Here is a 26,888-nt window from a genome sequence, read left to right as displayed (position 1 = left end):
AGTGGATTTAGAGTGTGGTTAGAGTGAGTCTGTAGCCCCTCCTTTGACTCTGCAACCTCTTCCAGCTCCTCCCTTCCTTCTGGAGGCTAAGAATCACTTTGGGAAATGGGTTTTGTTGCACCGTAGCTACTGGAAGAGGAGGTTTTTAATCCCTTTTCAGTGCCTGGCAACAAAAGGAGCTAACAGGGAGTGTGTAAGCTAGGTAGATGAATATGCTGCTAAAACAGCCTTTGCCCTCTGCTCATAGCACAGGATTGGTGGGACAAAAAAAGCACTCTGTTATTACAAGTGGCACAGCTAATATGCATTATTTGAGCCAAAGTGGGTTGGGATAAACATGGCTTTGGGCAGCAATGCTGGCAGTAAGTCCCTGGAGAAGGATAGGACAGGGGTGCCAGTCTCCTTACCACAGTTACTGCTGCAAGTTCCAGGCTTGCAAAGGATCCCCACTCATCTCCAAGAAAATTACTGACCATTTCAGGTGAACAGATATGGATTTCATGTTTTGACTAAGAGTTTTTAAGATAGCCCTATCAAATCTTACTGCCAATAAATTTGTCATTAACAAAACCCACAGATAAACAGTGGGAGAATTCTGCAATTTTATTCTATTTTTATCAGAGAGCTAACTGTGCTTTCTCTCTTCATTTAGGTAAAAGAAAAAGAAGAAAAAGAAGAAAAAGAAAAAGAAAAGGAAAAGGAAAAAGAAAAGGAAAAAGAAAAAGAAAAAGAAAAAGAAAAAGAATTAAAAGAGTGGGCAGTAATTTATCACCCACTCCAGCCTACACAGCCAGACTCTCTGACCACTTCGTCATCTTGCTTTTTCTGCAGCTAGGGTGAAGCCTGAGCCAACAGCAGTGTGAACTTTTCTTATTTTTCTAACTGAGTGTCAAATTTAAAGTAAATTTTAATAATTGAAATGCCACTACCTGTTTGATCCTTGAGACTTTCTTCTCTGCCCCAATATGGAGTATATGACAAGCTTTAAAGTGCAGGCAGAGTTCACTCTGTTTCACGATTTCCCCATGGCTCTGTTAGTGTGAGCCATCTTAAGCAATGTCTGAGCTTTGCTCCTCATATGTAATGCAGTAACATCTGTGCTCCCACGTGCCTCTGTGAGTGTGTGTGCTTGTTACAAAGTGTGCTCAGCTACACAACTGTCTTAAGTCTTGCTTCTAAGCCATGAGCACTTGGCTGCTTCTATCCAGAGCAGGGGGGTGGTGCCTCAGGACTGCGCTGAACCCCCAGCCCCGTGCCCTGTGCAGCCGAGCTGGAGCTGTGGGACCAGCCGCATCAGTGCACAGCTCGCCCTGCAGCCTCTGCTCCTGCCAAAGGTCAGGTCAGTCAGAGCTGCAGGACCTGTGTTGCATCTGTCAATAAACATTCACAGGTTCCCTCTTGCTGACGTTTTTTGCAAGGGGTGTCCTTTTTTATAGGCAGTCTGAGGAGAGGTTCACTCCTGGTAACTGCTCTAGGGCACACCCACTAATTGGCTATGGAGGGCTCTCTCTTTTTCCAGAGCACAACTGCTGCACTAGACAAGCATATTCCTCCATACATTCACACAGAATTTCCTCTTTTCAACCAGTATCTATAGCTATATCTAGTCTATCATCTATATCTATAGCTATATCATCTATATCTATATCATCCATCTATCTATCTATCTATCTATCTATCTATCTTCTATCTATCATCTATATCCATCTCTGTCTGGGTATCTGAGTGCATATGAATCTATACCCTTTTTCATACCAAGCATAGATTAGAAACACAATAATCTTCCCTAAGGAACTAGTTTCAAAAGCTCATTTAAGTATTAGTAATTTCTGTACTGTAGAAGTTTTTCAGAAAGCCCTAACTTGCAGACATGCACCACTTCTACCAAACTAAAGCTTTTTAACACATGTCAAACAACCAACACACCATCTTGACATGGATAATTGCTCAAAGTAATCAGGCATTATTTTCCCTCAGTATTGGAGGAAGTTGCTAGTTTTTGTTGGTGAGAAGAGATGATAAAATAAGTTGTAGAGGGACTGAAATAGGATCCTAATCTGCCATGTTAGTGTTCACCACAGATGTTTTCCAAGGCCTGACTTACTTCACATAAGCTAAACTGTAGGCATTCCTCCAAGGACTCTTTTCTTCCTTGCACCAGAAGTGTGACAGCAGAAGGTTCCTCCCTCACCCTGTAAATATGCTGTGGCCTCTGTCTCTCAATGCATGTTGAATGTGCAGCTTTACTGCTACCCTAAAGGTAGCATCCCTTTATCCACCTTTTCCCTCTGTGCTCACACACTCACTGTAACATAATTCCCCAGCCAGGATTATTCTCTTGTGTACTTCCCTGCATCAGCCAGTCCTGAGAGATATCTGGGTGGGAGTTTGGGACCAGGCAAGCAGCAGAACCAGGTACCTTTGCAGAGTGGGCTCAGGAGGCTGCAGGGTACCAAGAACCAGGCAGTCCTTACTCTGCTGCAATGTGCCTCATGAAAAAACCCAGGATTTTTAGCTGTTATTTAAGAGATTCTCATAAACCTCATGTTTCCCTCTCCTCTCAGAAGCATGATAATGCTGCTGTGCCAGCCATGCTGCAGATGTCAAGGTTGTGTTCCCTATTGTGAGTTTGTTTTCTCTTCCCGGAGAACCTTCATGTCACCTTCACTTTACCTTGTATGGTGCTTTCACCGTTTGTCATCTACCACTATTAGCTACAGCAAGCAGCACAGATTTTCACTTCTCTTACACATGGAGCAGTCCTTCCCAGAGCCCTGGTGCAAGAGCAGCTGTGTGGATCTGCAGACATGCCCTTTGGCTGTGACAGAAGATAATGCGCCTGAGCCCCGCTTCCCCACTGTATTAATTATTAATGAAGCTGAACATAAGAGCAGTTCATCTGAAGTAGCACAAAGAAGAAAGGAATGACTCATAGCTGCCCTTGCTAATGCTTTCAGATTTGCTGGATTTCCTGCGGCCCAAAATTAAATCCCCATTCCCTCCCTTTTTCTTTCTAAATCAGGTACAAAGCTCTATCCAGCTAGAGGAAATTTCAATTTATCAGAGGCAGAGTGGTCTCCATATGACACCATCAAGCCACATACAAAACAGTCCAAGAGCGATACCTGGAAATGCAACATGGGGTTTTGGATAGGAAGTCTATTTCAAAGGGCTTTCTGATCTATTTTTCACAATGGCATGCTGTTCTGTACTGAAATGAATGTGTAGAGATTAGCATGTGCCCAAAGCAGCATTTTCCTCCCACCAGGCGCACAAAAAATCCCATTGCATTGGCCAGTGACTGGCTAAGCTGCTCCTCTGGAGTGCCATGGCAGCAGCACAGCAGCAGGATGTGCAGGCCAGGGTTGTGGCACAGCCAGCAGCACCTCTGCATCGAGGGTCCCTGTGGGGGCACCTCGTGTCCCCAGAAAGAAGTGGGAATGCACTGCCTGCTGCTGGGTAGCTCCTGAAAGGGTGGGGAGAGTGTAATTGGGATTTCATCTCCATTGCTCCTAAATCCTGGGCAGCAGAGGAAAGTTTGGTCACCACCATGAGGACAGTTAATGCTAAAAGGAGCCAAATGCTAATGTCTGCTCCCCTGGGGAAGAAACACCATTAGTGATGCCAGGGAGAACTGCAACTATGAGAAGAGCTGCAGGACTCTGCAAAAATGCATCAGAAAATTGTTCAAATTTATCTAAAAAAGACCCTCCAAGTTTTTAGGTTGGCTGTGGGAAACAAAAGTACCAGCATCCCAAAACATCACCCTGGCTGCTGTGCCACACACCCCCCTCATCCCCATGAAACAGGGCCATTGTTCTTGGTTATGATTTCCACCACTCTCCAACCAGAAAGCCCTGAGGATTCTGCAGCACATTAAAACTGTCAGAGAAAAATCCTGCAGCACTGCACACAGTTTCTCCAACCTAAAGCCTTTTGCAAGCTGATGGGCAGCAGAGGAGCTCCAGTATTGCTGTTGCAGGCATCCCACAAGGAAACAGTGCTGAGAGCTGCCACTCCTCCTGGCTGGTGGAGCACTGGAACAGCGAACCTGGCAGACCAGAGGGTCTGAGGCTTATTGCCAACTTACTCAGACACAAAGGCTGAATGGTTCTGCAACAGCATATTTTTAAAGGGAGTCCCCACTAGTCTCTCCAGACAGCAGCAGGCCTGGGAGAAGCACCAGAAGGTATTAATATTTATGGAGGGAATTCTGGTGAGGAAAAAATGTACAATGATATCAAACATTTCTAATGAACCATGAACTTGAGAATTATTTTACTTACCTGCAGGAAAAAGACACTAAACCATTACTAGTTCAGTTAGAAGTCATGCTGCTGAAGGTTTTTTCAGCTTGGACAGAATAATGAATAAATTGAATATTAATGGTGTTCATTATTACTAATTACTGACTGAGGAGGGTGCTAGGAGACAGCCCGTGTCCTGTGCCCCTGCTGGGGACACTATCTGTGTAACATCTGCCCTGACTTTGCTGTGCTCTTGAGCGTTGCAGATCAGAGGCTCCAAATGGTGTAGCACCCTACTCCCATTTGGGAAAACAAGATTTAAAGGCCTTTGACATTTACAGAGTGTGCCAGCTACTGCCAGCTGGCCCCAAGCAAGGGGGCAGTGATACTCCATGGCAACCCACAGGAGCACAGCAGGTTTCTCTCTGGGGCAGCTGCACTTGACAGCACCTGTGAGAGTTTTGGGATACATTTCAGCCTCAGGGCACAGGCAGTTTTCAGGGATACCCAGCTCTCTGATGACTTCAGAGCAGCTGGCATGGCAGCCTGCATGCTGCACTGAGCAATGAGCACTGAGCCGTGACCCTGGCTGCGCCGCTACACGGGCAAGGAGCAACTGTGCAGCCCAGAACAGCAGTGTGTAACAAACACAGCTTACAGCGACGGGTTTTGGTTGTGACTTGTTGCTCCTCAATCTTCCCCAGAGCAGCAGTGGTTGTGGTTGAGCCACTCCTTGAGTGAGGGATTTTTTCTTGCTTTCCTCACTTCACCAAACTGTCCACTGCTTCTCAGTGTGAAGGTCTGTATGCCTACTGCACAGGAGAACTTCAGAGGACACAGCTGGAGGCTGTATCCCTGCTAAGAAATGTCAAAACCCTGAGCCAGATTGCAATAATCTCTTATTCAAAAACTTTTTAGTCCTTTTTCCCCTACACAATTCCTTAAAACATTTCCTCAAAACATTTCCTCGTTCTCTCTCCTCACTTGTGAATTTCCTCGGGTTTCATACTCTTTCATACTTCAAGGCAACCCCAGACAGACCACTTTTGATAGGTTTCAATGAGATCTTGCCTTGGTTTAACCCCAGCCATCAACAAAACTCTACAAGCTGCTTCCCCACAAATGAGGCTGGGAGGGAACCAGAAAGGTAGAAGCTGGAGAACTCACGGGCTGATGTACAGACAGTTTAATAGGGAAAGCAAAAGCTGTGCATGCAAGCAAAGCAAAACAAGGAGTCATTTCATTGCTTGCCATGGGCAGGCAGGAGTTCAGCCACCTCCAGGAGAGCAAGGCCTAACCGCACATAATGGTGACTTGGGAAGACAAACTCCTCACTCCAAATGTCCTCCCTTCCTCCTTCTTCCCACACTATATAGTGAGCATGATGCCACCTGGTCTGGAACATCCCTTTGCTCAGCTGGGGTCACCTGTCCTGGCTGTGTCTCCTCCCAGCCCCCCAGGCACCCCCAGTCCCCTCCCAGACCCCCATGGCAGCAGGAGAAGCAGAAAAGGCCTTGGCTCTGTGTGAGCTCTGCTCAGCAATAACAAAAACATCCCTGTATTGTCAGCCCTTTGTTCAGCACAAATCTAAAACACAGCCCCTGTGAAGACAACTAACTCTACCCCTGATAAAATCAGCACATGGTAAAATAATGAATTTAAGTTATGCTCTTAAGAGATTTGGCTATTAGTTTTCTGGATTCTCAGAAGATTCTGAGGACTTTAGGCTAACTTTAGCTGTCTCTGACTAGCCCCATGCAATGATGGCTTACAGGCATTTGCTGCCAGCCAAGTCCAGCACATGTACAAAGTATGCCTCTGTAGTTTGACTACTACATACTGCAAAACCTTTATTTTGTTTTCCAGACTCCTTCAGATAAACAAAAAATGGTCTCTGTGGTGTAATAGAAATGCTGATATTGTAGGCATCTGAACTCAATGGGTGCTAGAGAAGGATGGGGGTAGGACTGGAGGTAACATGATTGATGAGTTTCTGATCCCAGTATTTGCTGTCTTCCCAGCTCATCAGCACGACTTAATTAACACTATCTGGAGTCCTATGTCTTCTCCCTTCTGCTTTCACAAAGGGCTGTTTACTCAGGTGTGATATCTCCCATGTTCAGGGCTTGTTTATCTGAGATAGTCATCCCACATTTTTAGTCTTTAAAGCTGAGATTAACTCTGTATTGTATTGAACAATTTTTAGATTTTTATATATACATCTTAACTATGTAAACAGTTTATACCAGCAACTTCAAAGAACTCAAAATATTTGCTCTGCAAAAAGGCAAAAAATTACAGGTTTGTACCCAAGGAACTGAGACAAAAATCAAACTCAAACTTAGTTCCCCTAATGTCCATATTCAAACTATGGATATCTTTGATGAGATGAGATTATTTCTCCCTGCTCAGATTTTGCTCCCAATTTGTCACTCTGATTTCTGTTTGGACTTCCTATCCCCCTTTACTACCTTTTGCAGATTTCTCAACCAGTTTGACAGGAGGAAGCTAGAGATTTTCTTTATTCTTCAGACTAAACTAAATTTCTCAACCAGTTTGACAGGAGGAAGATAGAGATTTTCTTTATTCTTCAGACTAAACTAAATTGAACTAACTAAGGCTTTTATAACATCTTTGAACTTTTTCTCTTTTTTTTTTCCTGGAAAAACCTAAGCAAAATTAATCACAGCTGGAGAGAAATTGGACTGATCATTCCAGTAAACACTACGTGTGCTGGTAGCTGTGACTTTCATTTTCCACAATGCAGAGAGATTAAGCAAACAAAGCTGCAGCTATTCAGACTATTTGTCTCATTAGGAAATAGAAGAGTCATTTGTTCGTAAATACATTCAACTGCTACAGCAACAGCTGTCTGCACTGAAACAGGGGATACATTTTGGTTTTGCTCTGAAACTTCTCTATTCTGATTCATTATTTCCATGCGCAGAGACTGACAAAGTAATGTCAGAGGATGTAGGAAGGAAGCCATGAGCTACTGCTGCCAGCTTCAGGCTTGTGCACTGCTGTGGTACCTGATCTGCTTACTGAAAAGGTTTTAGTACTGTCAACAATAATTTGGGACTCCTTCTTCCTTATAATAATAGCCATGATGTATGCAAGCCATTTTCTTATTAGGGCTGCTGGAAACAAGCAAGAAGGAGCCTGGCAGGAGTGACAGACATAATCTAATTTATCCACCCACTGCAGCATCCTTCATCTTCCCCACACAGAACTTATCAGCATTTTCTGACACAAAGGTGTGAATGAAAAAGGAGTCCTAAGAATTCATTCTCCTTGCAAACAAATCCCTAAACCCAAAGAAGGACCTAAGAGACTTAAAGGAAAAAATGAACATAGATTTGTTTTTTTAAAAAAGGTGCCTGAAAACCACTTTAAGATTTGGACTCACACTAAGACCATATTTCTTCCTCAAGAAAACACTATAATTTATGAATTCTGTTTTTAAGAGCAATTTTTTTTATCATCCATTTGGAACAAAGATTGTGACAATGTCTAACTGTGGTACATTTTCTTTTTTTTTATTATGCTTGGTTTGGTTATGTTTCTTTGTGGTAATGCAGCATATTGCTCCTCTAGAAAACTTCTAGACATGTAGTTTCTGTAAAGCCATTGAAGCCGGTGGTAAAATTTTCTGAAAACTGAAAGACTTATACCTTTCTATTATAAGTCACACCTTTTTGGATTAGGCTTCCTAAAAAATACCATATTTGATTGACTTTTCTCATTTGTTCATATTTATTTTGTTTTATCTATGTGAAACACTATTCTGACAAAATATTGTAATCAAATTATTCTGGAAATGTGTTTTCTCTTAAGCTGTCAAAACTATGGGATGCATTAAAAAAAAGCAAATTAAAAAAAAAATCAAATGCAGTAACTAGGCAGAATCAACACATGCTTTTATTTCCATTGCATATAAAATTTCATATGAAGGTATCGATGTACAGTACTAACCATAGGCTGTAAGAGAGGCTAAGAAACCAGTGAAAGAATAGCCATGTGCAATGTTCACACAAGTTGCCACTCTCAAGACATCCCCAAAGAAAATACCGAATTAAAACAGTAACAAGAAATTGTTCAGGATTTCTGTTGTTGTAGTGTCCCTTTTAGACTATATAAAACAAAAGCATTCGAATTCCTTTGGGCCAGGGCTGCTAAAATCTACAGTTTGTGTCTAAAAGGAGATTCTGGTTCTTCTTGGAAAAGAACCTCTCCTTTCATGAATAAGTCGCAAATTACAAGGGCTGGGCATCACTGGAATGGAGAAGAGGTTTTTACCTCACTCTGGCAAATTCAATGATACCAGCTCTGAGTTATCTGGAGTAATGTGGCAAGTCAAACAGCAAGAGTTGCTCAGTCCAACCTGCAAACCTAATAGTAGTGTTATTGAAACATCTAACAGTTTACTGCTCTTCTGTAGAGCTAGTGCACTATGCTACACACACCTGCGCAAAGCTTTAGCTACACCTATATAAAATAAACTTTGGCTACTTGTAACACTAATATTGGAAAGCATTTCCAAGGCTGAAGTTGTATATCCTACTATGGATTCGGCTTATACAGTGATCATTTGTGCTACTAAAGAAGAGACATTACAGACAATTGTAAAAGTGTATGAGTTATACCCTCTTAATTCTGATCATTCCACTTCCCATTATGCATTAAAATCAAATGTTTATTAGAGATGCTTTCCAAAGCTGTTTCAGTGCATTTCAGCACTGAAATGCAGCATCAATTATTTATCTTTTTTAGGAACAAAAAATGGCTGCAAGAATCCCCAATTACAGGCTGTAAAAAGATATTCAGAGACAATATAATTACATTACCAGAAGTCTGCAAAATCTTGAACTTCCAGCAGGGTCAAGAATGAAAATTTATTTTAGTATTACACATATTAGCTTGTAAGAGTATCCCCCATCGGTTCGCAACTAAAAATATGTAGAAATGCCCAGCCCCAGCCCCAAGGCTACCTTACTTTCAAATGCAGCTAAACAAGAAAATATTTTTTAAAGTTAAGGCACAGCCCTGGGACCAAAGACCTGCAGCTTTTTAAATCGATATATCTTTATGTATTTTATACTTTTCTTGAATCTTCCATAAATGAGCTCCATGGTGACACTGAATATATTACAGGAGAAGAAATGTACAAGGAATATGTATACACAATAGTCATTCTCTCACCAAGAGTTTCCAGATACAGCAACACCACCCTGACAAGGATGATGTTATAATAAGAACTGATAATTTACAATTAACATTACAGTATGTACATTACAATAAATACATGGTTGTAAACAGAGACAAACAAGACTGTATTACAGGTAAGGTCATTTGGTGAGAAAAATGCATGGCACAAAAAATAAATAACGCATTTGAAAAGAACTGTCAAAGCTTTCTATAAAATCCATTTCATTCAAGTTTTAAAACTTCTGAATGTTATTTGTTCTATCTATATTCTTTCATTATCCTTTTTTAATGACACAAAACAATTTAAGAATTTAAATACAGCATTACTGAGTACAGCAACTTGCAAGCTAAAGTGTACTTTTATAAACAAGGTGATTTTTCTTTTTTCCTCCCACTCAATATCTACTCACTGCATTTTTTAATGGCAAAAATATTCACAACACATAAAGCCACTTGTAAATTGTATTGTTTTAAAGCAGTGTACAATGCTAAAACACACTTTGGCAAAAGAGGAAAAAAAAGATTGTACAGTGCATTATATCCCCAACTCTAAGAAATGGTATCATTTTCTATGATTTGATTGTCCACATGTACAGGTGTATATCCACAATATGGTTTTATGTTTATTTACTTTCAATTAGTACAGAAACAAAACCTTCCAGGTCCTACTGGTTATTCTGGAATTTATATTGCTTTTCCACTACTGAGGTTCCAGGCACTCTTCGGGGGCTGAAAGGACTTTTAGATGGATCAGTTCAGCAAGAAATAATGAAAAAAAAAAAAAAAAAAAAAAGGAATTTAAAAAAAACCCTCATAACACAAAAAACCCCAGGAGTTATCTTCATTCTTTTATTCCTTCTGCATCTTCTGTGCTAAGGCCCTGTAAAGGCTAATGGTAAAGAAAATTATGACCTGGATATAGAAGAATGCAAAATTTATTTAAAAGTTGAACTATTAGCCAATTAGTTTAAAATGGGCTTTTATTCTAGATCTCTGGTAATTTAGAAGTACCTGCATTCATATCTGCAAATTTGCTACAAAAAAATCCAAAGGGAAAATAATGGCTGCTGCTATCACCTTTTGTTAAGAAATTATCTTGATATTGTAATTTTAACAGAATTTCGCAACGTAGGAGTCTGTTAGCCTCCATAGGCAACCATTTCCTATCTTCTACATGCAAAACTACAATTCTAATGAGGAGTAAAATGGAGGAAATAAAATCACATCTTCCATGTGACCAAACATCAAGACTGAAAAATGACAAAGATGAACTCCTACCTCCCTTTAGCTTTCCAAGTTATGGAAGCTTTCAGTACCAATCAAACTGGAAGGTAGGATTCCCTTAGCACAAACTGGATAAAGGATGAAAAGATCTGAGACTGAAATAATATGGAGAAAACTACAACTCTGATGATGCACTGCTCTTTTACACAATAATATAAAAAGACAAGACTGGCCTGGCTCTTCTAGCAACAAAGACATGAAAAAATAACACTAATCATCATTTTTATTTTGTACACCTCAGATTAGCAAATGCTTTAACTAGATATCTACCCAGATTAAAAGTTACTGGGAGTCACAAGTTGGAAATATTACACTTCTAATTTTTACACCAGAACAAGTATTTCATACATTGTATTTGTCTGTTCTGATTTAGCAGTCTATAGCTCCCAGTCTGAAAAGCAGTCTGAAAAACCATGTTTCAGAGGAACAAAATTGATTAGAATAGCAAAAGAGGTGCTTTTGTACTAATGACAATTCATTACTCTTTTTACAGGCTCTGGTCCTGTAAATCCTAGTGTTGGTGGTCCCAGCAGGTATCACTGGGACCACTTCTTGTAGTAAGACAGAGTTGGCAGGATCAGGCTACTATGAGGACAAAAGCACTGTATAAGTCCACTAACATATCTGGGAAAATTGTGATGAAAAAACAAATAAACAAAAAAAGCTATCCTACTGAAAAGGTTTTATATCACACAAAGAATACTCATAGAACTCACTAATATATAAAACAATAGACATTTACAGCTCAATATCACCATGACATTCTAAGGTGCCAAAAAAAAAAAAAAAGAATTAAAGGAAAACCCCTACAAGTATTATCCAGTGTAGTACAGATTTGTACTGAAAACTTGTAAGTTACTTTTTGGAAAAAAAAATAACCAGAGGCAGATGAAAGTGGGTTTTTTTTAAATATAATACCTTGGTATATTTAATAAAAGTGAGCTCTAAAAAAGATCTCTCTTTCACATATTGAAAAGATGTGAAAATGAAGAGGTTAGTGCAACCCAGTGGGTCACATTTTTTTCAGTCATGTCTCAGAAGATTAGAAATAAGAAAATTATGCAATTTTCACAGCTTATCTTCATGTTGGTAACAGAATCCATTTGTGTCCCATCATTTTTGTGAACTTGTTTTCCTGTAGGAACCTCAATGTTTTTTCTGTCCATTTTCTCTACAGATGAACATTATCCAATGTCTTACAATACAATACAATTAATTCAAAAACTATCAAAGCACACCAACATTCATTTGGCAGGTGGTACTCCTCTGAAAGCATTTGCTTCATTTAATGGAATCTGCCAAATAGAGACCTTATTAAAATGCAATTTAAGGGTGTTCTCCCCCTGCTTTCTGACAGCATGGAGGTGAAAATTCTGTTTACAATATTCCTGAGTGCCAAACTGAATCATCAACTTCAGTTTTGATCAACAATCATTCTGGCAGATAACACCAAGTTCTGACCATGGTTGTAGTATGTGACATATACTTTGGAAATCACTGCCTACATTAAAAAAAAAAAAAAGAAAAATAAAAAATCTGTAACAAAACTGAAAATACCTAAGTCCCCCCTACCCCGCCCCACAAAAAAAAAAAAAAAGAAAACAAAAAGAAAAGAGAGAAAGAGGAAAAGAAAGGGAATGAGCAAGAGAAAGAGACTGTGTTTTCCTTGTTATGTGTCAGGAGAAGGTTCTTCTACCATACAAGGCTCTGCTGTTTGGTTCTCCTCCTCCTCTACTTCTTCCCCTACTTGCTCATCAAGAGGAATTTCAGTGGATTCTGAATCCTGGGTGCAAAGAGTCTTGGAGTCACTGAAGCTGGTGTCTTCTTCTACTTGACTGCCACTGTCCTTTTCGGTGTCTGACTCACCATCTTCCTCCAGCGTTAGTTCAAACTGAAATTTTTCAGTTTGACCCTGCTTTCCCTCTCCCTTTTCTTCAGGTGCAGGAGAGGGACTTCTAGGGATTGTGCTCTGATACCATTCTCGATTGTCCTCCAGTGTATCTAAGATATCCTGGGCATCCGGGTGAACGAGATCTGCCCACGTCTCCCACAAAGGATGAACAATGTAATCTATAAAACCCACCTGTTTCAAATAATGCAAGAATATGATTACTCACAGAGAAATGAGTAAGTCATGCAAAATATGAGAAATATAATGCTAGGAAGAGACACAAGATACATTACCCTTAGAGGTGGCTGAAAGGAAACCATACTAGTTTATATAACAGATAAGGTCCTTTACTTTTCAGATGTCTGTTTCAGGATATTGGATAACAGCATGGAAAGGGTTTGATTTCAAGTAAAGTGCTCATTCCAAACAACTCCACTGCATCTAGTGAGCTAGATACCTGATTTATATTTAATTATGTTTTTGAAGGAAACCCCAATCAGCTGTACAATAGTTTCTTTTGGCATGTATGCTGCTTTTCAGGTCAGGACAGTGATGGAATCCCTTCAGCAAACATATTGCCGCGCACTATGTTTTCACAGTAAAAGTCCCAATTTGCCTCATTGACACCTGAGGAGCTGAATTAATTAACTCAGAGGAAGAAAAGAAAAAAGTGCATTCAGAAATTGTTCAAAACATGACTATGTACTATCCTTTTCTTCCAAAAGGTTTAACTACATTATAAAATCAATTACCTGTGATTTTTCTACAGATGCATTGTGCTTATCACACATGGGACTTATCTCCATTCCCCTCTCTCGTTCCCGGTCTCCCTGACGGAAAAATTCCTCCATTATTCTATCTGTCCATTGGCGGTAGAGGTGGAGCGGCTTGGTAGGGTTGCTCAGATCTGCACAGTGCACCATATTCTGAAGAACCTAGAACACGTTGAACACCTGTGGTGTTATTGCACTGAAGAAAAGCAGCTCCTTTTTTATTCACATTTCTGGTGACTGTAAAACACAATCTTGAAAATACACGTAATGCAAAATTTATTCTAAACAGCCAAAACTTATGTGGTTGTGTGCTTTTCACACTTGCATTAATAGCCATGAATTACCTAGCTTCTGCTGCTTCTGTCGCTATAAAGATCACAAAATCCTTGTGAGAAAGAGAATAATTTTTTGATAATTTGAAGGGAAGGCCAAAGCCTCATTCAGTCCTGAACTACCCTAGCACTTTGTTAGTCTCCCAGAGAATCACTTAAACCATGTCATTTAGACCAGGGAGGAAAGAGAAGGAAGCAGCAAATCATGGTGTGAAAGAGACAGCTCTAATCCATGCTGGAGAATGGGGAAGGCAATGTTATTAAGTATGTAATACAAGTGAACATTTTCAGGTGCATTTCCTTACCTGAATCCTGTCTGAATAGTTATCAAGAAGCAGGACACCAGAACTGGTCACTTTTTTAGTTTCAACCATAGTTTTTAAATCAGCCAGTAGATTCATATGCTTAGACATATCTGTTGCAAGTACCTAGAAAAAAAACAAACAAAAAATGAACACTACATAAATTATTCTACTGGAGTTTTTTGAAAAATAATTGAACATATAAATCAACATTTTTGGAAGGAACCCATAGTTTCTATGTCTGAATACATGATACAAGTAAGAGTCCTGTATATTCATAATAGCAGGTTCTCATAATAGTTTTTTAAAGAATATGACAAAATCATTGTTCAGCATTGCTCAGAATGAACTGATCAGCCCAAATTCATTATTAATTCAGTAGCAAATTTCTACCTGTAATGGTAGAATGGCATCATCAAAACCAGCTTGAAACAGAATAGTATGCCTTCCAGAAGTGCATAGAAAGTGAGTGGAACTTAAAAGACCCCACTATTTGTATTTGGGTAAGATATGACAAAACTTTAAACTTTCACTTCATTATTTATGGGCCTGACGACATGTAATTTATTATAAAATGCTTCTGTGCTTTATTATTCAATGTCCTAACTCTGTGGAAGACAAAATCTCAAAACTCACAATGTCAATGACCATTTTCCTCAATGATTGTCTCTGTTTTTTGGTCAAATTCTGGAAAATGTCACAATTTTCTTCCTGCAGCAGCTTGAAACCCACAGCCAAGTGATGATTCTCCAGTACTGATGAGTCATTGTACATCAAGGCGAGTTCAGAATCTGCAGTAACAATTGCAGGGCAGAACGTTACTAAAGCCTGTGCTTCTACCAAATCCCTTAAGATCTTTTTCAAATTCATTACATGCATAACAAGACTTACAGATAAAACTTTTAGAAGCAGCCCTGAAATTTACAGAATTATTCACTGAATAACTTAACTTAAAGTCAAGCCAAAGTTGAGCAAAACAAAGAAAAGGCTTTGCAATGATGCAGGAACACATGCCTGTAGTGGCAGGTGAGAAAAAATATAAGAAAGTTAATTTTTAGAATGAATTTTCATAACTGCAAGAGGCAACTTAGAAAATATTTTATGCATAATATATGCAAAAACACACCTCAACTAAAACACACTGATGCGTTGTCTTCTCACGCCTCTCTCTGTCACAACAACTAAAATCCTACTGTTAGTCAAGTTTCAGCTTCCCAGCACTTTCACCTGGGAATATACAGCTGAGGCTTTTCTGCAGGTCTGGTGCTGAGGAGCACCAGCTTCTTGATTTTCAAATCATGTCTTTCTGAAGTTATCTAAGATGCTAAGATGCCTAGTGAACCATACAGTCATTAGTCCATGACAGCTAAAGGCTGGTAGGATGGTAACAGCTATGCTTCTGTCTTTTTCATGTAATGTCCTGTGGTGTGAAACTGCAGGCAGTGGCCTTGAATGCTGCCTTGTTTTTGGGTGTGGTCAGTCCCTGATGCTGTCTGAAGTACTGTCTTCAACAATGGAATTATTCTCACCTCAGTCACCCCATATACAATAACACACACTGTCACTGGCCGTGACAATAACACACACTTCCCAGCCATGCCTGTGCTAGGGCATACATATAAGGTCAGCTTAGACCTGCTGAACAGACAGCTCTGAAAAATCAAAGCAATTACAAAAATGTCTGCACAGCTTTAGCTTTAACTCAGGTATACTGCACAGTCAGCTTGCATATGCTTTAAGATACAGCTTGTAAATAAATCTATCACAAAATACTCATATAGTTTTTATGCAATCATACTTTTCCTGTGCTATAGTAACTTCTGTTTATTGCAGTTGTTCTAGCCTAAGTCTAAACATACATCAGTCTAGTCCACTCTTAGTCCTCTTTTCTTCTTTTACACCAGCTATACTTTTAAATGCCTCTGGTTCAACAGGAGGCCTCTAAAAGCTTTGATCTTCAGATTTCATTAATCTCATTATCCATTCTCCTGCTGTCTTCCTCTCCTGTCTTGAATTAATCGATCTGTTGAATCAGGGAAGTCTTCCTCTGCCTTTTCTTATCCCAAAACCAGCAAAACCATAACAGCAAAAGCAGAAAGAAAGCAAGTTTGTAAAATGATCTCTCTTTCGTCTTTCACAGAACACATACAAAGCTTGCATACTTGTTTTTCTCATGCAGAAATCACACACTAGTCTATTTTCCTTTCAAACAGCTTCTGATTTGCTGCAACTGCAAAACACTCCACATTGCCAAAATACTTTGGAAGAGCTGGAGCTACAGACACAGTTAAAATGCACTCAACTTCAAAATGGATATAAAAATGGAAGAAAGTTCCCCTTTTGTAACCTCTGTAACTCATTGTGGGATTCAAGAGCATTTTTCTGGGAGGACAGAGTTACAGTAGTAAAATAAATATCTACTCTGAGGCTAATATACTTCATATTTGTTTGTTATTTAGTATTTTATTTTATTTAGTTTGTTGTTTAGTATTTATTCAAGAGGGATTTGTTTAGTCGACAACTCTGTAATAGACTTCATATAGGAAAATAATAGTCAAAAAAGTCACAAGACTAATCATAAAAAAATATGAAAATATGGCAAATATATACATACTTTAACTAAGTCTGACTAAGTCTATCATGTAACTAAGTCTATCATGTTTTTTTTAAATGCATTCTTATATTTAGGTGAAAAAATTAGATGGAAGCAAATTATCTTCTAAAAGTCAGGAAAATTTTGGATTTGAGAAGCCAACATTAGATGATTTTTTTCTGTCTCTTTCCCTGCAGTTTCTTCCTTGCACACAGAACAATTTAAAATAAACAAAATTCTTTGTTTCTTTCAACCTTGCAACAGCTGAAAGTTTCAGCTAGTGTTTTACTTGATTGACACAAAAGCCTCCTTTATCAAAAGCTGAATTGAGAAAAACAAGATATACTTTTTAAGCTGATAATTATCAGTATTCATATGATTCCTACATTAGCTGAATTTCAGTCTAACTAGAAGTAAAAGCTTTATGCACCACTACTCATCCCTTCAACTAAGTCAACACTCTTAAACCTAAACAATTCATTGGTTTCCTCACAGAAGCTTGGAGCCACCAAGTATAACATGGTACTCAATTTCTGACTCAACAAGCAAGGAAAAATCTTTACTTACATATGCCCACTCTTAAGATTTAATTAAGAATTTGGTTTTCGCACAAAGCTTGATTCACTCTCTGCCTGCACTGCTGAACTGTATTGGTCCCCAGTAAAGCACAAAAAATACAGAGTCAATCCTCTTTCATGAGTATGAGTCATAAAATTCAATTTCATTATAGTATGGCCCTTAGGCCATTGGGACAAACAAAACTAGGTGCAGGCTAAACTGAAGTACATGTCTTATTTGAATATACAGCAGCAATGAGTCAGGGCAGGAGCTCCCTTCTTCAAACGCTACTGCTGACTTGGGGTCATTCTATTTTAACACCTGTGAAATAGATTCTGCCCATGTGCAGAAGTGACAGTATCTATAAATGTACAACTAGATGGGTCAAATACACAACTCTAGGTATGTTTCCATTTCTGTTGCTTTTTCTTCTTTTGTGCTTGGATTATTAGTATTATTTAAACTTTGCACTTCTGGGTCAGTTATCATAAAAGGAGAAGTTTTCAGAGAGCAGAAGAAATAACCCAGTATGATGGAACTTATATTGACCTAAAAGGGCAATACTACTGACATCAGGCAACAAAATCCAAGCAAGTCGCCGCTGGGGCAACAAACTATTGAATAAATATGTCATGATCAGGTTCAATGAAGTTGACAGTGATTTTCTTTCAGTAGATGATTGAAGGGATAGAGGTTCAGCAATGCTGCCAACAGCCTTGAGGAATGCAGAAGTACACTATGTTTCAAATTTGGAGATAACATTGGAGTCAGAAAAAACCAAACATGTTTATCATAGCTGCAGAAACAGGGTGAGGAAATTCAGTCTACAAAGCATGAGAGATCAAAAGCCAAGTACAGGATACAGGATTGTCTGTCTGTTTGCTAAAAAGAATCATGCTTTTCTGCTTTCTGAATTTCTACCTATCATCACACCACATGTTTCCAATATAAACACATAAATTCTTGTCCTGCCTTTTTTTAAAATCTTCCTTCATTCTCTTCTTAAAACTTTACCTATTTAATGTAAATCAACTATATTTCCAGGAGAGAAAACATGCAATACATCAAAAAAATGCCAGGTTAATAGTTTATATCTTAGTAATTCTTGCTAGAGTGTACTGTGTAAATAATTTCTAAAGTTAGAAAAAATTCAAAGCAATATCAGGTTTAAAATAAAAACATCTATCTATTTACTGAGAAAAGTTAGAGATAGAAGCAAACAAGGAATGAACTGGTGGTATTTTTCAGGTGCTATGTGCAGACCTCACAGCAAATTTTTGAGAAAACCACTAAGCATCAAACTTACTTGTGTTGATAAGAAATTGATTTGAAACCCCAGGATGATCTACATCATGTATTGCACTGGCAAAAATTGCTGCAAGAATCTCCAAATCAGTGAACACCGCCTAGAATATAATTAAACAGAAATGACAATGACCAAACTGTGAAAAATTGTTTCCAGTAAAAAGGATTCTACTTGATGCTGGATGTGAACAAGCAAAACACATTTAAAATATACCATGATCTCTAGAGACTTTACACACAAGTTATTAAAGCCTTTGTAAAATCATCAATTATGTAGAATTTCATAAATATTTCAAGTTTGGCCAAAGTAAAGTGATTTATACTTCATACAGAGAGCATCACTAAATTCTGCCACAACTGAAGTATTTTCAGCTTCAGTCTGTAAATAATTCCACCTCTATTAGGCAATTAAGTACAGGTTTCTAATTTACAGCACAAATTAAAGTTAATATTTTAGCCTGCCTCCTCTGTATCTGTATTTGAAAGATGCACATCTCCCACATAAAGAAAATAGCAACAGCCTACACATCATATCACTTAGCATTTACTGATTTTCCATTTGTATGAGATTACCAGGAAGATAGGAAAAGAGGACTGCAATGGACTTGGAATGTCACTGAGCCCAGTGCCCTGTTGTCAGAAGCACCCACATGATGCAAATGCTTTCAAAACTGATCATTGCTCAAAGTGCAAAGACCAGCAGTGGCACTGGGCAGCCATTGCCATTTCACTGGCTAAAGCTCTGCTGAGAATAAGGCCATGAAAAAAAAAGGTCTGGAAAAAAACCCCTAAATTTTACTGATGACTAGCTCAGCTGTGTGGTGAAGCCAGTGATGTTTTAAGAACATTACCTGATCTTCTTGAGAAAAAGAAAATTTTTCTCAATAGATTTCCAAGTCTTTGAGCATCCAAACCTGCCAAGGTCTACTTATAACTCTCTTTTTAAGAAGAAGGTAATACAGATGTATTCAGTAACATTAAAGATTGACCATTATAGGGTGGTCAAAATGCAGCCCTTCTTGAAAATGAAGGTAAATCCTTTCTAACTAATAAAATTTCTACTACTTCCTTTATCTGATTTTTTCTGTTTGCTGGGATATATCAACATCAATGATTGCTAGGTTAAGACCTGAACTGTGCTTAAAAAAGGGAAAATCTCCATCTTCACATCCTTCTACTTCAAAGATTTAAGAACTTTCAAGAAGAGATTTTCTACAAAAAGAACAGATTATTTTCCCAAAAAACTTTGAAATATTTATTGGAGTGGGGGGAGTGTAAGAAAAGAGAGTCCAGTGAAAATTTAGTACATGTTCCAATCTGTCTTACAAGTAAATATAAAAGTAGTGTTTCTGGATCAGAATAAACTTTCCTAAGAACTTCCACTTACTGTAGTTAGGCAGAATCCCACATGGGAAATAGCTACAGAAAAGGATATAGCATAAATAGTAAGATGGTGGAAACAAGATATGCATTGTGTTACAGTGAAAAAGGTTATGACAGCAAAAATTTCCATGATTTAAAATAAAAAGAAGAGGTGTTTTCTGCACAATATTTACATTAACTTTGATCCTCACACAATATCTTTGGAAGAACAGAATTCATCAAAGAAATGCTAAGATTTCTTTTAAAAACATTGCAGAAACTAAGATCTTTAATATTTAGTTTAGGAGACTCTCAGTGCATCCCTTTCTCTCATGACTGCCACTTTTCTTCTTCAGGGTAGTTTACCTCTAATGCTGGGGTTGATAGTAGAACGTGGGTTGACTGAACAACATCTGCAGCGTGTATGTTATTGTGGTACGCCACATCTGCATGGTAATGGTCTTCCAGGGTCATCAAGTAAGTAATTAAAGTATCTGCTGGAATCTTAAAAGTTTTTAACAAGTCCCGCTCCTATAAAAGTAAAGGAAAAACAATTAGATTTCAAAGCACAGAACAGTCTCCAAGATAAAAAAGCAGCATGACTGCTCACACTTGCCTGGAAAATAGTGTGCATGATGACAGTCAGAGGTCTGTTCCCAGATAACTCTGCTACTCTGAAAACCTGAAGGCCCCACTTGTTCAAATCTTCAAGTTCCTAGAGTAAAATCAAGCAATGAACAGGTTGAAACCTAACATAAAAATTCCTGCAATTTTTGAGAGAAGCAATTATAAACAGAGGACTCATTAAGACCTGGCCAGTGTGCAAGTTACATGCTCAACCTTGCAAGGGCTAAACTCTAAACTCTGCAGCTGCTGCTAATCTTGCAATATCAGAATTTACATCTACCCATTTTTCAAATTTTATTTGTCTAAGCAGGAAAGACTGCCTCTTAAATGAATTGCTCCAGAGGGAAAAACTCTACAGTATCTTGAATGAGTTTAACTGACACACTTTGCTATCCCACTGTCTATTGACAATGAAGTTCAGTGAGGAGAAAACCTCCAGAGATGTGCAATTCTGCTGAGTGCATTTCTGCAATGTGCAGAGATGGGCAATTCTGCTGCTCTCGCCCTGGTCTCAGAAACACTCTTCAAATAAGATTCCTGAAAAAGTTAGAAGAGGCATAACTCAATCAAAAATTCCTTTATACCAATTTTCTGTTATTACCAAGTAATTAGCTGCTGGTGCAAAAAATAGTAAGAAATTTCATTAAAAATAAGAAAAAGAATGCACATAAAATGATACAGCTAAAATTAGGAAGGGTAGTTCTAATGCTATGTACCCTTGTGCATTTTTTAAAAATAAGTTTGCTATCTATACATTTTCATTCCTGTGACACTATACAATATGTTTACTCTTCAATCTTCAGATACTATTTATGAATTGGAAGGCTTCTTAATGCATACACAAATGCCAGATGAAATTGTCTTCATGCTGAAATTAGCCCTTATGGTCTGATTCTGATTTTACTTGCTATTCTTCCGCTCCAACAAATTCGGGCCATTTCAAGTTATATAAATGCTTGGTGCTGCAGCTTGAAATCAATGTGTATAAGCAGAGGATGGAACAATACAGAAATATCCACACTCTGTTTATATAATTTCAAGGACATATATATATATCTTCTCTACCTTGGCAAGGACATCTTCTTGGTCTGTTTTAACTCCAAACCTGGGAATACTGGAATTAGTTAGGCTGGAGCTGTGCATGAGTTTTTTGACTCCACTGATCTGGGACATTGGCCTCTTCTTTTTCTCTTTCTCTTTCTGTGTTGGAGAAGGGATTTCAACTTCATGTTGCTTGTCTTCAAAAGAATGAATAAAAAGAGAATAATTTATAAAATAATTATAAATATTATAAAATTCACTTTTGAGTTGCACCTTATGGACTTTTTAATTCTTAGAAAAACCTCTTTTAAGATTTGGATTCTTTCTGTCAAGATCACCAAACCCATGAAAAGTTAAATATAGACCTATACTTCAGTAAAAGCAGATCTCTTTTACTCAAATTGCCTCATTATTTCTGAATTGGCTTTAAAAGCAACTTGTGACTGTCTGATTACCACTTCTCCCATATCACTAGTGCTGTAGAAAGGGTCAATCATCTCAGTATAAAAATGTTATTACAACCGCACAGGAATACACTTTGAAAGAAAAATAATTTTCTTTCTTTTTTTTCAGGAGAAACATTCTCTGAAAATGTATTTCAAAAGCTGTCTATGTGTGTCCTCACGTAAACCTTTAGAAAACTTTTTCAGGACTTGAAGACACAAAGAATTTGATACTTGTGGACTGGTCCTGTCTACTAAGACTGTACAACTTGGAAAGCCTTTTGTGTTTTCCAAGCCACATCTACAATAACTTGGATTGCTGGCAGTTCATGCCATCAGTGCAGTGTTTCTGCACCTCCCAGCTATAGTCAATAATAAGGACAAAACAAGAGAGTGCTTTGTTAACCTCTGAATTTTGCTGTGGGATTTTGCCTCTGTAGCAGTATCAGCAGCATCACTTAATAAAATTTATTGACATATGTGCCAGCAAAACTTTAGACAAGAATTAAAGTGAGACTAAAATATATTTAGGCAACTGCCACAGGATTGCTGCACAACCAGTATGGGGTTGTGGAGAGCTGCAAACATCTGTTTCAAAGAAACCCAAGTTAGTGCAATGGAGGGCTTTTCTGAAAAAAACTACTAGGAACATGAATTAATTTTTGTTTCTTTTATTCATACTGTATTTCAACCTAGAGTTTAATGATTCTCTTCAAATAACCTCTTTTTCTTTGCTGAAATGTACCTCCATCTTTTCCAGACCTCAAGGAATATACTAGTAAAACCACAAAAATCCAGAAAAGATGTTTCTGACACAGGAGATGAGCCAAAACAGCTAAAAAAACCTTAAACCAAAATAAAACTTGAAAAGAAAGTAAGAAAAATTGGGATTTTTTACATGTGTATTTTTTCCTTTCTGCAATATTCATTTCCAATACAGACTTTGAAACCAGATGAGGTTAGCAAGTCCATTTCTAATTAGGAGCTTTTTATATGTTTGCTTTGCTTCTTAACCTTTTTTTCTGCCTTTTTTTCCCTTTTAATTACCCTTTAGCAGACACTTTTAATGGACACCTCAAATTCCAAAGAAATCACAATGAAGAAGAGACTTTGGAAATGTCACCAGGTTGTAGCCTAGAGCACTGAGTCCTTGGACTACCACATCATAGTTCACCACTCTCCCTGTAAGGGGAAAAGAGCGAGGTGGAGCGTGGCAGCCCTGGTCTGGTGGAAACCGACAACAGATGAGCAGCTGTGACTTGTGCTTGTGCTTTGATGTTTATGGTTTCAGTCATATGCACAAAGTTTAGTCCCATCAAACAGAGGTTCGTTAGCTGAGCTGTCAGAGTAACTCAAGTGAAAGGAAGTGTCTGTCTGAATGACTTAAATCTCCAGAGAAACTCCGTGGGACTGCCTCTGCTTTTGTAACTTTGAGCAGACAGGGCTGTGCCCATCTGAACATCCAGAAAAGAGAGCTTGCCATTTTGACCCTGTTTATGCTGTGCTCAACTACAGGTTCTCGAACATTTTCCATTCATAGAAAACAGGTTAATGATACTGAAAAAGGAAACTTTGCATATTATTATACACAATATAGAAGCCTTATGTCTTATACACAGATTATATTTCTAATCATTGTAAATAATTTCAAACATTGATATATCCCTAAAGGAAAACAGTTTGTTTTTGGTTTTTTGTTTGGTTTGTTTGTTTTTTTTTTTTTTTAATAAGAAGAACAGAAAAAAACAGAGAAAACTGGTGTTTTCTCATGACACCTTCCTAACTTACAAATGTGAGAAATTTTGCAGATATTGAGGAGGTAAGTTGCATATTAAAAAATTAAATTAGATAATAAACTCATTAAATACTTTTAGGGAGAGAAAGTTTTCTCTCTTCATAAATGTTCAGAACCTTCGTACTTAGACTGCATGTTTTGAAAATATTTAAGCAATATATCTGTAGATGAGGTGTTTTCACTATTGTGCTGCTCTTATACCTACAATTCTAAGTATCTAGTTTTTCATGCAGACAGAAAACAGTATCCATGGTCCAGTAAATTAGAAGTGATTGCCTCTCTGGCCCTTTTTCTGCTTGTGACTGAGATCTCATGCGAAAGGCTGATAGATGCATTTTTTTACCCTGTCAAAGTAAGTCTCAAGCTTTCAAATGAAAGCAAGCAGAAGCTGGCATCTCAGTCTCCGCAGCCTAAGTGGGTCATCCTTTCAGGCAGCTGCACACTGTAGTTTTCAGGGCACATGAAGCTGGGCAATACTGCTTGTCCGTGACAGAGGCTTGTCCCTCTCCCAGTGTCTGAACCCTGCTGTGCTGCAGCAGTTGGCACACTGCTGCAACCCTGGGTCAGCTGAACAGACACATTCAGCCATCCCTTTTGGGCAGGGTGACAGGGTAAAATGTACCTCACAGAAACACCACTTCTTCCAAAAAAGCCACAAAGCACCAGCTATGGTATCTCACACAGAATAAGATGGATATTAACATGTATGACCGTCACTTTTTAAAGTACATGTTATCCTAATTTAGATGTATTTCACTGTGCATCTCTTATTACACCATCTTTATGAATCAATGGTATTTTACTCAAAACATGTTTTGAGATTGGTATAATATCTTTATCTTCATGTTCAATCTCAGCAATACAAAATTTTTCTTGATTTTCATGAATTTTAAGGAAAAAAAGCCATGGTTAAGGGACCATATTCTTTGTAATATTGTGTTGGGCTTTTGTTAATGCTCACATCCCAGCATGCCAAGATCTTGAGCTGCAAAAACTTTCTGGAAAAAGTCTATTCAGATGTTTATTTAGTCACATGCACCTAACTGTGCATGTGCAGGCAGGGAATACCAAAATATCTTCACTGCTTGCTGTGAGATTTTATGAGGTTACATGCACTTATATGCTTCCAGCACACTGAAACCTCTGCAATAATTCCAGTAGGAAAATATAGTGGTAGAATTCTCTTTAATATATAAATATATATATAATTACCACTCTGAGACTAACCCAGTTGGTTAGTGCATGGTGCTAATAAAGCCAGGTTGTAGGTTTGAGCCCTGTATGGGCCATTCACTTTAGAGTTGAACTTGATGATCCTTGTGAGTCCCTTCCAACTCAGAAGGATATTCTGTGAATCTCTGCGATTCTCTAAAAGTCATTATATTAATTTCTTAATATAGTATCAGTATAGTTGTTTTAATATGTATATGAATATTTATCTGTAATTACACATACAGGGAAAGCACCTACACAAATTAATTGAGTTGTGAGGAAGTGGATCTAACCTGATCTCTCTGCACAAATGCTGACAACAATATGATAAATGCACAGTTCCTGAAACAAGAAATTAATATGGAAAGCCACTTGCTTTTAGGCTCTAACACAGCCCAGAGAAATATAAAAAAACCCCAAAGGCAAAAAAGTTAGCTTTTCATAGTCTTACCTAAGAAAGTGTTTGATATATATTCTGAGACCTGATTGCCTGACCTGCTCATTTCAGAGAGGTGGGTTAGCTCACGGTTGAGCATTCTTTTAAACTGGAAAAGAAAACAAAAAAGTGTAAAGTTAGCTACATCAACATATATTTTAGTTAGAATAAGAACATGCAGTCACTTTAAAACTGGGGAAAGAACATTGCATTAAGAATATATATTTTTATATATATATACACGTTATGGCATCAAGAATATATACTGTGTAAGCAGAAATCACAAGTTGGACAATGTCATTCTTAACCTTCTAAAATACACCACAGTGATTCAATGACTGAAGTACAGCGTCCTAGCAGTAACTGAAAACTCTAAGGCATTTGCACACACACAAGTTATAATATTGCCTTTCCAATTTTTGATTTTAATTTCGAAAGCAAATAAAAATGTATTTATATCCAAGCTGGTCTCTACTAGTTCTCTCATAAGATTTGCAAATTAATCTGGTTTTGCATTTTTTGCAATTTATTTGGTGATATTTCAAATCTATCTTACCTCTCATCATTAATCTACCCAAAATTACTTTACAACATTGCTCCAAATAATCCAAATATCTTATTGATTTCATACTAGCCAATATGACAAGAGGTAGGTTTTGTTGTCTCTGACCTAAAATTATTATATTCAACAAATGACTTGACCATTCTACTATCTCAGAAAACTGTAAGCATGTCTAAGAAACATTGGGGTAGAAAACACCCATCAGTGGAAACACCTTCTATTTCCCTCTTAGCAATTCACTCTAGGCAATCTATAGGATAAAAGCAGATACTAATATTCCATTAAATGTATAATTAATTAGGTACACATCACTGAGCCTTTCGTGATTCCTTCTAGACATCAGGGTGAAATGATATCCTGTGGTATTATGCTTCACAGGTTAATTGCATAATACAGCTCTCACTGTCCTAGGTGCATTTTCATTGATTATAGCTCTGCCTTGATATTACCAACAAACAGAAGGCAGCAATACTTACAAATAATTCCAGCTCTTGCCAATAAAAATTAGCATACATCTGTCACTATTAAATTTTGCCTCCTATTGTGCCATCCTTTTATTTTGTTGTTGGATTTCTCAGTCATCTTTTCTCTTAACAAAGCAAAATGATTTGTGCAACTTTCAGAATCACCTTTTACCTTCTCCATGCAGTCATGACTATCCATTATATCAAGGAATAGCTACCCTTAGAGTATATACATGTAAACATTCCTCTATGTTGAAAACTGGTTCCTCAAAGGAGATAAACCACTGTAGTAAATTTTAACCATCCCATTTCCATTCCAATGGAATCATCAAAGCTATTTCTTCAAAGTAGCCTTGCATAATGAAAGGTGTTATTTTCTTCACAATATCTATGTAAGCCACCAATTACCATATCGCTCACAATGTGCCCAACAAAATTACCTTTAATAAAACA

The 26,888-nt window shown here is 37.9% G+C and overlaps 1 protein-coding gene across 3 annotated transcripts in view; it reads right to left on the bottom strand.

Annotated features, from left to right (window-relative positions):
• Window positions 1–8,146: 8,146 nt before the first annotated feature.
• Window positions 8,147–26,888, bottom strand: part of PDE4D (phosphodiesterase 4D) — a 354,696-nt gene continuing 335,954 nt past the window's right edge. For all 3 annotated transcript variants that reach the window (XM_071425362.1, XM_071425363.1, XM_071425364.1), the window contains 9 exons: window positions 25,425–25,518; window positions 21,548–21,720; window positions 20,472–20,570; window positions 20,222–20,386; window positions 18,495–18,594; window positions 14,674–14,828; window positions 14,041–14,163; window positions 13,383–13,565; window positions 8,147–12,822 (listed from right to left, as the gene is read on the bottom strand). In XM_071425362.1, the coding sequence (XP_071281463.1) occupies window positions 12,409–12,822; window positions 13,383–13,565; window positions 14,041–14,163; window positions 14,674–14,828; window positions 18,495–18,594; window positions 20,222–20,386; window positions 20,472–20,570; window positions 21,548–21,720; window positions 25,425–25,518 (1,506 nt within the window). In that variant the 3' untranslated portion in view covers window positions 8,147–12,408. The remainder of the gene's footprint in view (window positions 12,823–13,382; window positions 13,566–14,040; window positions 14,164–14,673; window positions 14,829–18,494; window positions 18,595–20,221; window positions 20,387–20,471; window positions 20,571–21,547; window positions 21,721–25,424; window positions 25,519–26,888) is intronic.

This window comes from Agelaius tricolor, unplaced genomic scaffold, assembly GCF_023055355.1.
Source record: "Agelaius tricolor isolate 1412-34295 unplaced genomic scaffold, bAgeTri1.0.p SCAF_4, whole genome shotgun sequence".
In the NCBI taxonomy this organism is placed as follows: domain Eukaryota; kingdom Metazoa; phylum Chordata; class Aves; order Passeriformes; family Icteridae; genus Agelaius; species Agelaius tricolor.
This window is presented reverse-complemented; position numbering and strand designations above follow the sequence as displayed.